The sequence below is a fragment of the Tamandua tetradactyla genome, chromosome 3 (genome assembly GCF_023851605.1).
Source record: "Tamandua tetradactyla isolate mTamTet1 chromosome 3, mTamTet1.pri, whole genome shotgun sequence".
Lineage (NCBI taxonomy): Eukaryota > Metazoa > Chordata > Mammalia > Pilosa > Myrmecophagidae > Tamandua > Tamandua tetradactyla.
Genome location: NC_135329.1, coordinates 104534339 through 104552964, shown reverse-complemented (window position 1 = coordinate 104552964; position 18626 = coordinate 104534339). Strand labels below are relative to the sequence as shown.

Sequence of the window (18626 nt, the reverse complement as noted above, 5' to 3'; positions counted from 1 at the left end):
GGGGAGAAAGGGAGTATGGGAACATAGTTTATATATGCTATTGAAGTTAAGATGGTCAAAGCAAATAAGACGGTTGCAAATTTAGGATGTTGATTTTAAGTCCCATGGTAACTACAAAATATCAGAGAATATGTAAGCTGATAAGAAATACAATTTAGATTATGGGATGCTACTGGAGGGCAGTGGAAATGGGGAGATAATGCAAAATGGGTATAGGTTTTGCTTCGGGAGATGGGAAAGTTTAGTAGTGGAAGGTAGTGGCAATATAGTGAATGTAATTAATCCCACTGAATGGTATGCTTGGAAGTGGCTGAGATGGGAAAATTTATGTTGCATATATATTCCTACAATAAGTAAGGAGGGGAGGGGAAGAAAAGAGCAACAAAAGAAACAATGACAATTAAATGTAATACACGATCCTGGATGAGATCTAGCAAAAGAGGAGAAAAGCTTCAAAACGACACTGAAACATATGAAACAACTGTAATATAAACTATAAGCTTTATATATGTCAAGAATCGTGAATTTGATAACTGCACTTAAGTTGAATACACAGTGAATATTCATGGTCTTAGGGAATGTTATGGCAGTATTAAGACTTCAAGGAGAATGATATATACAAGCTATATTCAAGTGTTAAGAAAATGTACTGGAAGACAGACAGATAACAGACAGACTGAAAGAATGACTAACTAGAATGATACAGAAAATATGGCAATATGTTAAAACTGGTGGATCTTGATATCTGAGAGAACAGGAATATGTTATAGTAGTTTGTATATGATTTATATTATTTTTGTTACTGCCCTGTAAGTTTGAAAGCATTTCAAAATAAAAAGTTTTTAAAAAAGAAGGAAGCTTTTCAAAATAATTAGATGTGAAGATGAAATAAAATGACAGGAAGAATGAGTGTCCTGTAGCTCTTTAAGTAGATGTTAAAAGTCATTCTTTTTTAAGAGACTGAATTTAAAACTTAAAACCTTCCACAGGGGTCACGAAGGTAGTTTAGTGATAGCATTCTTGCCTGTCATGCGAGAGACCCAGGTTTGATTTCCAACCCATGAACTTTCCAAACAAACAAACAAACAAAAATTCAACAAATGGTACTGTAGTAATGGGATGCTCACATGGAAAAAGAATCAAATGTGACCCCCATCATACAGCATACAATAAATAAATAAATAAAATTAAGACTTGGAGGGAAAAAGGGCAATTAAGAACCCAAGGGATTCAGGCCTCAAGGCACTCATAGCCAAAGTCCCAAACAGGTGCTCCCTGAAGCCTATAAATTCAGGGAGGCTGGCAATATTACTATTACAGGACATGAGGAGAAAGAGATATCACTGATAAATTTTAACAGAATGGACAAACAACAAAAAAATCAGTTTACTTTCTTTACCATTAATTAAAAATCCAACTAGATATTCTGTTTCTTCAGATATCCATAGTACTTTATAAACTTTCTTCTTTTAAGCAATAATATTATCACTGTTATAGAGAAATGTCACTATATGCTGAATAAAATCACCAAATTGCTACTTTTATCTGGATCCCAGGAAAGATGAACAACATCAATGCCAACTTACAATCTTTGATTTGAAAATGTCCAGCAGACCTGACAAATGAGTATACTGAGTTGGCACCTTTCGGAGATGAACCATTTCAAAATCAGTGCGGACACCAGGACCCTGACATTCTCCCACATACATTCTTCGCCATTTGTGATGTATTTGCACAAAGAGTGGCACCTGACTGCAAGATATAATTAAATAGGAATAAATTTCAAGCTTGTTAAACTTCGAATAACTACAAGTTTCCAAAATTTCCAATGTTATATTATTTTATTGGTAAATATTTTTTATCTCAAATATTTGAAAGTACTAAACAAGGAGCCAGTCAAAAACACAGATTTGTGTTTACAACAAAGCCACTCCTGGTAACTTTTCTCCTTAGAATAATAAACTAAATTAGTGGCATTTAGTAAAAAATTGTTACAAGTCATAAAACAGGGCGAGCCAAGGTGGCTCATCAGGCTTGTTCTCGCCTGCAGCGCCAGAGACCCTCGTTTGATTTCTGGTGCCTACCCATGCAAAAAAGAAAGAAAAGTCATAAAACAGCAGAATGAAATTTTTCTTGAAAGCAAAAACAATCATATCAGTCTTTCCAAATTCGTAACAAAACCCAATTCACAGGTATTAAATAATTCATATTAAACCAACATGGTAGTGAATTAATAGTTTTTAATTTAACTATTCAAAGATACAAATACTTTCCAAGCTAATAATGTTAGATTAGTAAATATTCCAAATCACTCCTTTAAAAAATTAGATTTTATAAAAAAATTTAAACTAAATTTTCAAAAGCAAAGCACAGGGCAGGCCACAGTGGCTCAGCAGGCAAGAATGCTTGCATGCAATGCCAGAGGACCCGGGTTCAATTCCCGGTGCCTGCCCATGTGAAAAAAAGCAAAGCACAATAGTCTAATTCCTTCTTCATCTCAAATATACACTGAATATTTTCAGTATGTTTTCCCCTAGAAAAGCCCTCCAAGGTTTTATTAATTTTGTCCTTATATAACAAATTCCAGTATATGTACTATGTTCATAATTGTGATAAAAACAGCAACTATTTTCCTTCAGATATTATAACTTCAAGGTTTCTAACTTTACTGTCTAGGTTTTTCAAAATGTTCACCTACCAGCCAGTATTTCCCAAAGCAATAGAAACAGAACTCAGAAGAAGATTGCACTTTGATTCACTGAGAACGGCATCACTGTTCGCAGCAGGGGCAATCACCACAAACTCACGCAGTCCATACCTTAAAAAAACAATCAATGTTGTTAAACAGAGAAAAACTTCAAAATACAAAAAATCATCATCTGGCAAGTTAACCTATAAAAAACGTGAATTTCCTTTGTCACAGAGGAAATTCCATTATTCATCCACGAGCTCACCTCTAGTTTTACAAATTAGAAGCAATTTGCTGAAATGACAAAACAACATTAAATAATAGTTTTGCCTTAAAAGTTAGGATTCTCCGATAAGAGACAGCAAGCACTGCTTTAATTAACTGACTGCATCATTTCAACCAATATGGAAAGTTCTGTAACACATTTCCTGAATGGCGGGAAAATAATGACCACCCATAATAACCTCTTGCTGTCTAAAAGTGAGAACAGTTTACTATATATCCTAATTAAGCAACACATATTCTTTTACTCAGTAACACTATTAGATAGGAGTCCTAAATTATAAGAAAACAGCTTGCTTTCTTAATAACTGTCTTACAATTATAAAAATTTCTCATTTAGTTGTTGTCTTTTTTTTATTTACTTTCAGTTGTTAAGTCTTTTAAAAGTCATATATTTCCAGTCAAACTTGACCAAGATATAAGTTCATAATCTTGCCTACTGAAAATTCCTCTACTAATCTACTCCTCAAGGAATTTTAATACTTTTTTAAAAATAAAGAAATTTATGAAAGGTTTTCCTTGTTTGCCTAATTTATTTTAATCTCAAGATATGTAAAGAGTTAGGAATGCTTATTTTTATGAATATTTTCCCTCAAGAAATTCCCAAAATAGCAGTAAATAAAGACAAAAAACAGAAGTAACAATCTATTCCATGATCTGTTTATTGTTTACATGATAAAAATGTCTCATTTCATCTCACCTCATCTCCACTATCCTAGCCCTAAAATCAAAATTTGTTATGTAGAGGCAGCAAACACTAGAAAGAACCAGAACTGTACATCTCAAGCTCTGAAGATCTTTAAAAACAAAGTTGTTTTTTTTTTTAAATGCCTGTGTTAGTTAGATTCAGTTGTCAACTTGGCCAGGTGAGCATACCTAGTCTTGTTGCTGTGGACATAAGCCAGCAGTACGTGAACCTCATCTGTTGCCAATTACATCTGCAGTCAGCTAGGAGGAGTGTCTGCTGCAATGAGTGATGTTTGACTTAATTGGCTGGTGCTTAAATGAGAGATTGCAACGTAGCACTGCTAAGCAGCTCAGCATTCCTCATCTCAGCACTAGCAGCTCAGCCCAGGCCTTTGGAGATGTAGAAAGAAGTCACCCCGGGGAAAGTTGTCGGAACCCAGGGGCCTGGAGAGAAGACCAGCAGACACCATCTTGTGCCTTCCACGTAAGAAAGAACCTCAGTGGAAAGTTAGCTGCCTTTCCTCTGAAGAACCAAAAAAATAAATCCCCTTTTATTAAAAGCCAATCCATCTCTGGTGTGTTGCATTCCGGCAGCTAGCAAACTAGAACAATGCTCATAGAAGGAAAAATCTTTATGAATCTGCATAGTCTAGTTAATATATATGAAATCATATAATATCAGTCCTTTCTTGTCTGACTTACTTCACTCAACATGGCATATTCAAGGCTCGTCCATGTTGGAGCATATATCAGAATATCATTCCTTTTTATGACTGAATAATAGTCTATTACATTATATATCACATTTTGTTTATGCACTTATCTGGTGATGGATATTTGGATTGCTTCCAACTTTTGACTAATGTGAATAATGCTGCTATGAACACTGGAGTACAAATATTAATTCAAGTCACTGTTTTCAATTATTTTTGGATAATTTCCTAGAAGAAGAAGTGCTGTATCATACAGAAATTCTACATTTAACTTTCTGGGGAACTACCAAGTTGTTTTCCACAATGTCAGCACCACTTTACATGACCACCAACACATGGGAGTCCTATTGTTCAGCATCTTCACCAACACGTGTTATTTTACATTTTCAAAATAAAAGTCATTCTAGTGGGTGTGTAGGGATCTCATTGTGGTTTTGATATGCATTTCCCTAACAGCTAATGATTGTGTAAGTTTGAGATTTTTGTGTTGAGCACCTTTTTATGTACTTGTTGGCCATTTAGTTGTTTTAGTTGCCGTATGAGTACTCAGCAAACAACTTTATACTTCAGCTGTACAATTTGAAAGTTAAAAGGCCCCAAAAGTACCAGTCTGAACTTGTAAGCCATAGCATTCAGAGGTAGTTTTTGGCACAACACTCTGATCTTCTTCCTCTACAGAGAAATACTTCTCAGTCAAGCTTAATGAAGGCTTGAACACAGACTTCATTTTCATGGTTAAGCAGAATTTCAATTTTGCTCAGGCGTCCACATTCCTCAATCATTACACTAAGTTTCTCAGTTTCACCTAGTTTCTCAGCAGCCTGAAAGATATTTGAAATGGCATTCAGAATAATCACAGTAATTTTTATATCTTTCACAGTTAAAAGGCTCATCAATGATTCTATTATGCCACAATGGACACAATCTGAATTATTTCACCACTTGTATACTTGGCCACAGACCATACAGCTTCCTTTTGTGTTTTAAAGACTGCCTTAGAATGAACATCAATGATGGACGAGACTAATCCATGACTCGCTATTTGGTGTATTTGATCCCAACAGCCAACTCTGGTGTTTAATGTTACCCATGAAGCTTCCTCCTGAATACTAGTTTTGGGCTAGTTAGAAGGCTGGGGAGGAAAGGCAAGGACTCCTATATGTATTACAACCTGGGTTTGTTCATTTGTCCCAAAGACAATATTCCCTATGGCTCTTAGCATCGGAGTCAAAACTGGCATTTCAGTACCTCCAAGAGGCTTCACAAGCTGGGGCACAATTCCTGTTTTCATTGCCATTTCAAGCTACTCATTTGCACCAAAGTAAAGTTGAAAACAACCCAGTAAGCATCTACCAGTACTTCTGGATCATCACAACAAAGCAAATAATGCTCAACAGCATCTAATTAGGGATATAGGATTCTTGTTTCAACAAAGGTTTGAAAAGCCAACAGAGTTGGCTGTTAGGATCAAATATACCAAATATACCAAATCCAGGTAAGATTACATAAGTAACCACATGCTAAGGATGACACATCAGGATCTATAAGTAGAGCCAAAAGAGGATGGACTGCACCATACTTGATAACCAAGTCTCAGAAAGCTAAGCCTTTCTGCTAAGCTAAGGTGGGCAGGTGGTAAATTAGCATTCTAACTGGTGGACAAGGCTGAGAGACAAAGGGAGAAAATGGCAGAGCAGACTCAGGCTTCTAAAAGAGGCACTGCAGGACCTCATTGCCACACATCAAGGCTTCCTAGAGCCCATACTGCATGTTCACTAATGTGAGCATGGGAAGATGCCAACAGAGAAATTAGTGCTGGGGTAGCACCTCCATCTACCGCACCCTTGATCTGTAATAATGTCCCAGAAGCAATGCTAGTGAGACCCAAGCAGATTCAAACTGAAACTGGAGTACAATTAGTCCTGGCCAAGAATTGGATTATGTTGTCTTTGGGGAGCTGCTTATTCTTTTAGAAGAGTTTCCTAGCAGCTTGAGAAGCTTGGAACTGATTTTCCAAATTGTTGCTATTTAAGCCTTTGACAATGTCATCAAAAGACCAATTTACAGTACCACGGTTGTTACAGTTTCCCTCCAATGGAGAAGCAGTGTCATAAGGAAATGAGCTATTTCTCCCTTTCAGCTTCTAGTCATTCCTCTTAGCTTTCCCTAGCAACATGTTAAGTTCTATATGGTCCTACCTCACTTTGGTACTTAAAAAAGTTTTACTTTTTCTTTCCCTTTGTTTTTGAATCTGTTAAGGTGGGCAGGTGGTAAATTAGCATTCTAACTGGTGGACAAGGCTGAGAGACAAAGGGAGAAAATGGCAGAGCAGACTAAGGCTTCTAAAAGAGGCACTGCAGGACCTCAAGGCCACACATCAACTGCCCTTGTAATGCCTGCCATGGTTCAACCTGAAGAAGGTTTAACATGTGACCACTCCTAACCAAAGTTTTAGTAGTTTTCATGAATAGATGCTTCTGACTTTTTTATCAGTATTTCGGCAATTGTCAGTGCCAAAAAATGGTTGGTTTTGACAACTGTTTGCAGTTTTATACTTGTGTTTTTTCTCTGGCAGAAAACAAGTACTCACAATTCACTTCATGTTGCTATTACCAGAAGCCCTCTGGACATTTACTTTTGAAAGAATGAAAATATTTCACAGGGCCTTAAAACTAATCTAAAATACCAGTATCTCAAAAATATCAGGTTCTCTCTTCAACAAATGGTACTGGGAGAACTGGATATACATAGCCAAAAGAATGAAAAAGGACTCATATCTCACAATTCCTGCAAAAATTAACCAAAATGGATCAAAGACCTAAATATTAAAGCTAAGACCATAAAACTACTATAAGAAATTGTAGGGAAGCAGCCTGAAGATCCTGTGGTAGGCAGAGGTTTCTTAGACTCGGCACTCAAAACATAAACAACAAAGAGAAAATAGATAAATGTCTGCAAAACTGAATACTTTTGTGCATCAAAGGACTTTGTCAAAAGGGTGAAAAGGCAGCCAACTTAATGGGAGAAAATATTTGGATACCACATAAGTGATAAGGGTTTAATATCCAGAAAATATAAAAAATCCTACAACTCAACAATAAAAGGCAAACAAACTAATTTTAAAAATGTGCAAAAAAGTGAACTCATTGTCCTCCCCACTACGTGGGACATGACTCCCAGGGGTGTAAATCTCCCTGGCCACGTGGGACCGAAATCCCAGGATAAGCCAGGACCTGGCATCTAGGGATTGAAAAAAACCTTTTGACCAAAAGAGGGAAGAGAGAAATGAGACAAAATACACTGTCAGTCTCTCTTTTTAGTTTATGGTGTATTAGAGTAGCTAGAGGGAAGTATCTGAAACTGTAGAGCTGTATTCCAGTAGTCTTGTTGCTTACAGATGACTGTATAATGATAGAGCTTTTACAGTATGACTATGGGATTGTGAAAACATTATGTCTGATGGTCCTTCTATCTAGGGTATTATGGACAGATGAGTAAAAAATATGGATAAACAATAAACAAATAATGGTAGGACAAAAGTTAAAATAAATTGGGTAGACAGAAATACTAGTGGTCAATAAGACCAATAAGAGGGAGTGGTAAGGAATATGGCATATATGAGTTTTTTCTGTTTTCTTTTAAATTTCTTTTTTTCTGGAATGATGCCAATGTTCAAAAAAAAGATCATGGTGATGAATACACACTATGTGATGATAATGTGAGCCATTGATTGTAGCCATGAATGGAATGTTTGTATGTTAAGAATGTTTTATGTTAAGTTTTATCAATAAAACTATTTTTTTTAATGGGCAAAAGACATGAATAGACACTTTTCCAAAGAGGAAATACAAATGGCTAAAAAGCACATAAAAAGACGCTCAACATCAGTACCTATCAGGGAAATGTAAATCAAAACCACAAGTTATCATTTCACACCTACTAGAATAGCCACCATTAAACAAACAGAAAACTAAAAGTGTTGGAGAAGATGTGGAAAAATGTGAACACTTATTCATTGTTAGTGGGAATGTAAAGTAGTAAAGCCACTGTGGAAGACAGTGTGGTGGTTCCTCACAAAACTAAGTATAGAAATGCCATATGACCCAGTAAGCCTTTTACTATGTATATACTCAAAAAAAAACTGAAAGCAAGGACACAAACAGACATTTGCACACCGTTATTCACAGAAGCATTATTCACAATTGCCAAAAGATGGAAGCAACCCAAGTGTCCATCAGTGGATGATTAGAATACGATAGAATGTTATTTATTTATTTATTTTATTTTATTTTTTTGCATGGGCAGGCACCGGGAATCAAACCCAGGTCTCCAGCATGGCAGGTGAGAACTCTGCCTGCTGAGCCCCTGTGGCCCGCCCTACGGAAGGTTATTTAGCAGTAAAAAGGAATGAAGTACTAAAGCATGCGACAATATAGATTAACGCTGAGGACATTATATTGAGTATATGAAGTCAGACACAAAAGGACAAATATTGTATGATATCACTAAAATGTACTAATTATAAGTAGATTCATAGACATAAAATCTAGAATATAGGTTACCAGAAAATAGAATGAGGGTAAAGAATGGGGAATGGATGTCTTAATTTGTGAAGAATTTTTAATTAGGTTGAATTTAAATGTTTAGAAATGGACAGAGGGGAGAGTAGCACATGACGGTGAGTGTAATAAACAGCACTGAATTATGTATGTGATTGTAGTTGAAAGGGAAAGTTTAATGACTAGAAGAAAAGCTAGAAGATAAAACATGGGAATGTGTAACACAACGAAACTGTGGTCGACAATGACAGTGATTAATATTATTTCATGAACTAGACCAAATGTACATCGCTATTATAAGAAGTTAATAACAAAGTGGTACATGGGGAATAAAATGCATCTATTTCAACCTATGGACTATAGCTAACAGTAATTTTTAATGTTTTTTAATTTTGAAAAATATTAAAAAAAGCAATAAATTTCCATATACATTTTAACAAGTAGTTATAGAACAGATTTAAAGTTTGGTATGGGTTATAGTTTCACAATTTTTCGTTTTTTCTTCCAGCTGCTCCAAGACACTAGAGACCAAAAGAAATATCAATATAATGACTCAGTAGTCATACTCATTTGTTAAACCCTATCTTCTCTGTTAAACTCCTCCTTCTCTTTTTTATAGCTAACAGTAATATTTTAATAGTCTTTCATCAACAATAACAAATGTACCACACCAATGCTAAGAGTCAATACTAGGGGTGGATATAGGGTATGAGATTTTTATTTTGTTTTTGGAGTAATGCAGCTTTCTAAAATTGATTGTGATCCAATGTACAACTATGTAATGATACTATGAACCATTAACTATATACTTTGGAAGGACTGTACGGTGTGTGACTACATCTCAATTTGCTTAAAAAATAAAAAAATTAAACTAAAAAATCAAGTTCTTTTACATGTACCTCTATCTCCTGAAAAAATACATTAAAATGAAAAAACTGAATTTTTTTAAAGGAGTCATAAGTTGAATAATTATGTTGTTTGCGGACTACTTCTTTTATTTTTATTGCTGGTCCTTTGTTGCGTCCAATAAAGAGTGATGAAAGCTGTGGGTCCAAAAACAAGGAGGAACAAATGCAAAATCATGGAGATAAAATTTGCCTTCAAGTAAACCCTTTTAGTCTATATTCCATTCTCAGTAGATCCTCTAGGACGGCAGTGAGTACACTTTTTGCACATTTTTTAAATTGGTTTGCTTGCCTTTTATCGCTGAGTTGTAGGATTTTTATATTTCCTATAGACTGAATGGGTTTACTTGAAGGCAAATTCCATTCTCAGCAGAACCTCTTAAGGCATCTAAAGCATGTATTTTCTCACCTTTTGTTTTCGTTTCCTACTGCTACTATAAAAAATTACCACAAACTTGATGGCTTAAAACTAACAAATTTATAAATGATAAATAAAGATTTACAGTTCTGTATAGGCCTTACACGGGTTAGGGGTGCATGGGCCAGGAATTGAAGCCAGGTCTCCCGCACAGCAGGCGAGAATTCTACCACTGAACTATCCTTGGACCCCATCTCTTTCAGTGCCTTTCTTTTTTTTGCATGGGCAGGCACTAGGAAACAAACCTGGGTTTCTGGCATGGCAGGCAAGAAATCTACCTGCTGAGCCACTGTGGCCTGCCTCTTTCCTTGTCTTTTACAGTTTCTAGACATTGCCCACATTCCTTATTTTCTTCTTCCATCTATAAGGTTAGCTGCAGCAGGCTAAGTTCATCTCACAAAGTGTCACTCTGACCTTCACTTCTGTCTCTTCAACTTGATGTGATTACACCAGGCCAACTCAAATAATTCAGGATAATCTCCCTATTTTAAGATCAAATGATTACTAACCTTAAATCCATACATTCCCTTGATTCCTTTTTGCCTTGTAACCTAAGATAGTCACAGGTTCTGTGGACAACTTTGGAAGATAAGGGGATTTATTCTTCTGCCTATCATATCAATTAAAATCTCTACTCAGAAGAGATTTCATGAATTTACATTCAGGCATAAATCTGTACCAATGCTAAAGTCTGGGTATTTTCCACAGTTATTTATAGTATTATAAGGAATGATACTTAATCAAAGAAATAGATTTCTAATGATAGTTTCAGAAATCAGTGATTAGAAAGTATCTAAAGGATGGATACACAAGGAGGTGCCGAGAAGCTTCCATCAAATCACTACATTAACATCAATTACGTTGCCTAGACGATAAAACTGATTATACCTACATACCTTTTAAAAATCACTTTTATAAAACAACCTTTAAAAAGCTAAACAGGCTTATAAATAATCTGGCAGATGTATCTAAAAAGTAAACTTGGAGATATCAAAATAGCTTATAATTACCAAGAATTGGCATTTGATATATCAAGATTTTATTTCCTCCATTTCAACTGATTTAAAAGTATAAGCTAATCATATATGGTATAAATTAATATTTTATGTTTCCAATACTATTGTTTTCATATTCATTTTAATTTTAAAAGTCAGTCTTTAGAGGCAAAAAACTTTCATATATTATTCTTTAGTTGATAAAAAACATGAAAAATAATTTGTATCCATGAAAATTTTAAGAATTTTAATTTTTATCAATTATAATACAAATATTCTAAGAGAAAAACAGGAGTATGAGAAAACTGTGAGATTAACTTAAGATGCCCTGTATACAGGAGACCCAAAATACCCTGATATCAAGTTGTTCTCATCACATTCCCAGCCTTGTGTTGGCATACTCATTGCTTGCATGAAGTTATCAAATTCATTTAGGCATCCGTGAATCTCCTAAAGCTCTTCATTCTGTCTTTAATATCTTTTTACCAGATTTTATCAGATTTATTCTCACTTTGCCTGGATTCAGGTAAAGTATCACCTCCTCTGAAAACATTTTCCTGACCTGATCTGCCTAAATTAGGGGCACTTTCTATGAATTTGCATCAGACCCTGAGCTGCTTTCTATGAGAACATTTATCACAGAGTCCTATAATTGTCCATTTTATTTGATTCCCAACTAACTCCAAAGCTTAATGTGGCAGGAACCATGTCTTATTATTTTTTTTTTAATTTTCATTGATAAAACAATGTACAACAACATACATTCTTAACATATAAACATTCCATACATGGTATACAATCAATGGCTCACAATATCATCACATAGTTGTATATTCATCACCATGATCATTTTTTAGAACATTTTCCTCACTCCAGAAAAAGAAATAAAAAGAAAAAAGAAAAACTCATACATACCATACCTCTTACCTCTCCCTCTCATTCACCACTAGTATTTCCATCTACCCAATATATAATTTTTTAATTTTAACATTTGTTCCCCTATTATTTATTTATTTATTTTATCCACATGCTTTACTCATCTGTCCATACCGTAGATAAAAGGAGCATCACACACAAGGTTTTCACAATCACACAGTCACATTACAAAAGCTCATCATTACACAATCATCTTAAAAAAACATGGCTACTGGAATACAGCTCTACAGTTTCAGGCACTTCCCCGTAGCCTAAAAAACCTTAAACTAAAAAGGAGATATCTACATAATGCCTAAGAATAACCTCCAGGATAACCTCTCAACGCTATTTGAAATCTCTCAGCCACTAACACTTTATTTTGTCTCATCTCTCTCTCCTCCCTTTCGGTTGAGGTTTTCTCAATTCCTTCATGCTGAGTCCCAGCTCATTCTAGAATTTCTGTCCCACATTGCCAAGGAGGTTTACCACCCTGGGAGTCATGCCCCACGTGGCGGGGGGGTTGGGGGGGTGGCAGTGAGTTTACTTGCCTTGTTGGCTGAGAGAGATAGGCCACATCTGAGCAACAAAAGAGGTTCTCTGGGGGTGAGTCTTAGGCCTAATTTAAGTCTATCATTTGCAGGGATGTTTCATACGAACAAACCCCAAGATTGAGGGCTGGGCCTATTGATTTGGTTGTCCCCACTGCTTGTGAGAATATCAAGAATTATCCAAATGGGGAAAGTGAATTTTACCCCTTTCTCGCCATTCCCCCAAGGGGACTTTGCAAATACTTTTTTATTCACTGTTCAAATCACTCTGGGATTTATCAGGGCATCACTCTGGACAAACCTACAAAATCTCATGCCCTATTCAAGGTTCCACATACTTATGGTGTTCAGTTAAACTGTCCATATATGTTATATTAGGAAATGCACTAGTCAAAATATAAATTTTATACCAAACATTTTTTTTGCTGTAGTCTCATGCATAAGTTAAAGTTTTAAGATATGAATTACTATCTATTTTCAACACCCTGCAATATTGACATTCCTTTGTTCATCCTCATGCAAAAACATTTTTAAATTTATATGTTTAGTCACTATCATTGTATTCTGTAGGCATTCCTAGATGATACCATCTCAGTCTTTATTGTCTATCTTTCCTTCTGGTCTCATTTGTGCCCCCAGCCCTCCTCTCTCTATCATTCTCATATTCAGCTTCATTCAGTATACTAATATTATTGTACTACAATTAGGTGGTATTGTGCTATCCATTTCTGAATTTTTACAATCAGTCCTGCTACACAATTTGTATCCCTTCAGCTCCAACTACCCAATATCTACCCTATTTCTATCTCCTGATAACCTCTGTTCTTAATTGAACTTCTACAAGTTCATTCATTAATGTTAGTTCATATCAGTGAGACCATACAGCATTTGTCCTTTTGTTTCTGGCTAACCTCACTAAGCATAATATCCTGAAGGTCCATCCACGTTGTTACCTGCTTCATGACTTTACCCTTTCCTATAGCTGTGCAATATTCCATCGTATGTATATAGCACAGTTTGCTTAGCCACTCATCTGTTGATGGAAATTTGAGCTGTTTCCATCTCTTAGTAACTGCAAATAATGCTGCTATAAATGTTGTTGTGCAAAATTACGTTTGGTCCTTGACCTCAAGTCCTCTGAATAGATACCTAGCAATGATATTGCCAGATCATATGACAATTCTATATTTACCTTTCTGAGGAACCGACAAACTGCCTTCCACAGCGGTTGTACCATTTAACACTCCTATCAACAGTGGATAAGTGTACCTCTTTCGCCACATCCTCTCCAGCACTTGTCATTTTCTGTTTCATTGATAATGGCCATTCTGGTGGGTGTGAGATGATATCTCATTGTGGTTTTGATCTGCATTTCTCTAGTAGCCAGGGAAGTCGAGCATTTTTTTCATGTACCTTTTAGCCATTTGCATTTCCTCTTCTGGGAAGTGTCTGTTCACGTCTTTTGCCCATTTTGTAATTGGGTTGTCTTTTTGTTGTTGAGTTGAACAATCTTTTTATATATTCTGCATATTAGACCCTTATCTGATACATCATTTCCAAATATTGTCTCCCATTGTGTAGGCTGTCTTTTTACTTTCTTGGCAAAGTTTTTTGACATGTTTAATTTCCCATTTATCTATTTCTTCTTCAGTGTTTGTGCTTTGAGTGTAAGATCTAGGAAACTGCCTCCTACAACAACTTTTATGAGATACTTTCCTACATTTTCTTCTAAGAGTTTTATGGTCTTAGATCTAATGTTTAGGTCGTTCATCCATTTTGAGTTAATTTTTGTATAGGGTCTGAGATATGGATCCTCTTTCATTCTTTTGCATGTGGATATCAAGTTCTCCAAGCACCATTTATTGAAGAGACTGTTCTGTCCCAAGTAAGTTGGCTTGACTGCCTTATTAAAGATCAACTGTTCATAGATAAGAGGGTCTATATCTGAACACGCTATTCAATTCCATTGGTCACTATATCTATCTTTATACCATGCTGTTTTGACCACTGCAGCTTCCTAAAACGCCTCGAAGTAAGGTAGTGTGAGACTTCCAAAGTCATTTTTCTTTCTCAGGATATTTTTAGCTATTCAGAGCACCCTACCCTTCCAGATAAATTTGGTTATTGGTTTTCCTATTTCTGAAAAGTAAGTTTTGGGGATTTTAATTGGTATTGCATTGAATCTATAAATCAATTTAGGTAGAAATTGATTTCTACCTAAAGAAAATCTAGTTCTAGTCCATGAACACAGTATGTCATTTATTTAGGTCTTTTGTGATTTCTTTTAGCAATTTCTTATAGTTTTCTTTGTATAGGTCTTTTGTATTCTTAGTTAAATTTATTCCTAAATATTTTATTCTTTTGGTTGTCCTTATAAATGGAATTTTTTTCTTGATCCACCCCCCTGCCCACCATCAGACTGCTCATTACTAGTGTACAGAAACACTACAGATTTCTGAGTGTTGATCTTCTAACCTGCTACTTTGCTGTACTCGTTTATTAGCTCTAGTAGTTTTGCTATACATTTTTCAGGGTTTTCAGCATACAGTATCATATCATCTGCAAACAGGAGAGTTTTGCTTCTTCCTTTCCAATTTTGATGCCTTGTATTTCTTTTTCTTCTCTAATTGTTCTGGCTAGGACTTCCAAAACAATATTGAATAACAATGATGATAGTGGACATCCTTGTCTTGTTCCTGATCTTAGGGAGAAAGCTTTCATTTTTTCCCCACTGAGGATGTTATTAGCTGTGGGGTTTTCATATATTCCCTTTATCTTGTTGAGGAGTTCTCTTCTATTCCCGTCCTTTGAACTGTTTTCAACAAGAAAGGATGTTGAATTTTGTCAAATGCCTTTTCTGCATCAATCGAGATGATCATGTGGTTTTTCTGCTTTGATTTGTTGATAGGGTGTATTACATTAAATGATTTTCTTATGTCGAACCATCCTTGCATACCTGGGATGAATCCTACTTGGTCATGGTGTAAAATTCTTTTAATGTGCTGCTGGATTTGATTTGCAATAATTTTGTTGAGGATTTTTACATGTATATTCATTAGAGAGAATGGTCTGTAATTTTCTTTTCTTGTAGTATCTTTGCCTGGGTTTCATATGAGGGTGATGATGGCTTCATAAAATGAATCTGACAGCCTTCCCACCTCTCCAATTTTGCTGAAGAGTTTGAGCATAATTAGTACTAATTCTTTCTTGAAGATTTGATAGTATTCACATGTAAAGCCATCTGGTCCTGGACTTTTCTTTTTGGGGAGCCTCTTAATGACTAATTCAATTTCTTTATTTGTGATTGCTTTTGTTGAGGTCATCTATTTCTTCACGAATCAATGTTGGTTGTTCATGCCTTTCTGGGAAGTTGTCCATTTCATCTATGTTGTCAAGTTTATTAGCATAACGTTGTTCATAGTATCCTCTCATTACTTCCTTTATTTCTTCAGGGTCAGTGGTTATGTCTCCTCTTCCATTTTTTATTTTATTTATCTGCATCCTCTCTCTTCTTCTTTTTGTCAACCTTGCTCAACTGTGTTCTTAATTTTAACTCTCAGAGTTCCCTCATCAATGTTAACTCATATTAGTGAGACCATACAGTATTTGTCCTTTTGTTCAACGCTGATTTCACTCAACATAATGTCCTCACAGTTCATCCATACTATTGCATGCTTCATGATTTTATTCTGTCATACAGCTGTGTAATAGTCCATCAGAAGTACATACCACAGTTTGTTTATCCACTCTTCTGTTGATAGACATTTGGGTTGTTTCCATCTCTTGCCAATCACGAATGATGGCATTACAAACATGGGTGTGCAAATGTCCATTTGTGTCCTTACCTCCAGTTCCTTCAAATATATACTTAACAATGGAATTGTGGATCATATGACAATTCTATACTTAGCTTCCTAAGGAACTGCCTTCACAGACAACATAATCTTCTACCCAGAAAATTAAAACGTCTTAGAACTAATAATTGAGTTTAGCAAGGCCACATGTCAATGCATAAAAAAATCAATCATATTCCTACATACTAGGAACAATGAAAACACAAAATTTAAAAAATAGTATCACTACAAACTCCTAAAACTCCTAAAAGAGAAGAAGAAAAGAAAAAAGAAAAAAGAAAGTAATACTTAGGTGTAACTCTAACAAAACATATTAAGGATCTGTACACTGAAAACTACAAAGACCTGATGAAATTAAAAAAAAAAAAACTAAACAACTGGAGATACCTACCATGTTCATAAAACAGAAGACTCTGGATAATAAAGATGTCACTCTCCCCAACTAATCTACAAATTTAAGGCAATTACAATCAAAATTCCTGCAGGACTTTTATAAATATAGACAAACCAATGCTAAAATGCAAACAGAAAGGAAAAGGAATTAGAATTGCCAAAATAATTCTGAAAAAGAAGAATAAGTTCTAGGAATTGCATTACCCAATTTAAAGGCTTATTATAAAGTTACAGAATTAAAAACATATGGTATTGGTAAGGGACTGTGCCAGTCTGAAACTGTTGTGTACCCCAGAAAAGACATACTCTTTAATCCCGATTCAATACTGTTGGATGGGATCTTTTATATTAAATTGTTTCCATGGAGATGTGATCCACTCAATTGCAAGCTGGACCTTTTGATTAGGTGGTTTCTGTGGAGATATATCTCCATTCATTTAAGGTCACTTACTGGAATACTTTAAAAGGGAACTATTTCAGAAAAAGGTTCAGAGCTTACACAGATATAGACTTTTGAAGTTGCAAAAAGAAAATGCCCTAGGGGAAGCTGTTTGAAACCAGAAGCCAAAGGATAGCAGGCACAAGCCACATGCCTTCCCAACTGATAGAGGTGTTCTGGACCCATTGACCGTTCTTGAGTCAATGTATCTTTCCCGGAATGGCTCAGTTTGGGCATTTTTATGGACTTAGAACTGTATACTTTTAACTAAACAAATTCCCTTAATAAAAGCAAACCCATTTCTGATATATTGCATTTCTGGCAGTATTTTAAAAACTACAACAGGGACAGACACACAGATCAATGAAACTAACTAGAGCATCCACATATAGACACAAACAAACAAGGGCAAATGATTTCCAATAAAGGTGCAAAAGCAATTCAACAGAGAAAGGATGCTCTTCAACAAATAATGTTGGAACAAATGGACATCCAGTTGCAAAAAAAGAACTGTGAGCTACACCTCATACCTTACACAAAAGTTAAATTAAAGTGGTTACTAGAGCTAAATTAAAAGGTGATACTTTTAGGATAAAACAGGAGAATTCTCCCAGTAATCAAGATTAACATCATCAGTGGCATGTCTTGTTGAGAGCTGGTACCCTCTGATATGATGAGATGAAAAGGGCACGTCACCTCTGTATATTGTTCAAAAAAACCATGATCCCAGGCTAAACATGAGGAAAACACTAGGCAAATTCAAACCAAGGGGCATTCTACAAAATATGTAACCAGTGCTCCTCAAAACTGTCAGTCATAAAAAACATGAAAAGACTAAGAAACCATGAAAGAGCAGAGGAAACTAAGGAGACATAATGATAAATGCAATTTGGTAGCCTGAACCGGATCCTCGAATGGACACTAGTGGGAAAATTAGCTAAATCAAGTTTAGCTAATAATAATGTACCAATGTTGGTTTACCAATTTTGATAAATGTTCTATGACAAGGGGGAAAACTGAGCAAGGGTTACTATAGCTTTCCCGTAAATATAAAATTATTCCAAAAAAATTTAAAGGTTATTTAGAAACAAAAAAATTTAAAGAAAAATTTTAAGTTATTTAAAAACAATAGGACAACTTTCCCATCTGGAGAATTCCTGATATTCTCATAAGCAGTAGGGACAACCAAATCAATAGGCCGAGCCCTCAATCTTGGAGTTTGTTCCTAT

The 18626-nt window shown here is 35.4% G+C and overlaps 1 protein-coding gene and 2 pseudogenes across 5 annotated transcripts in view; all 3 read right to left on the bottom strand.

Annotated features, from left to right (window-relative positions):
- Positions 1-18626, bottom strand: part of RAB3GAP1 (RAB3 GTPase activating protein catalytic subunit 1) — a 193525-nt gene that overhangs the window by 74003 nt on the left and 100896 nt on the right. For all 5 annotated transcript variants that reach the window (XR_013172684.1, XR_013172685.1, XM_077153644.1 and 2 more), the window contains exons 6-7: positions 2699-2818; positions 1587-1752 (exon numbers count right to left, since the gene is read on the bottom strand). Coding sequence is in view for 3 of the 5 variants with exons in the window: in XM_077153644.1 (XP_077009759.1) it covers positions 1587-1752; positions 2699-2818 (286 nt within the window). In the remaining 2 variants the exon portion in view is untranslated. The remainder of the gene's footprint in view (positions 1-1586; positions 1753-2698; positions 2819-18626) is intronic.
- Positions 4294-5797, bottom strand: LOC143676771 (uncharacterized; annotated as a pseudogene).
- Positions 5852-11276, bottom strand: LOC143676770 (importin subunit alpha-1 pseudogene; annotated as a pseudogene).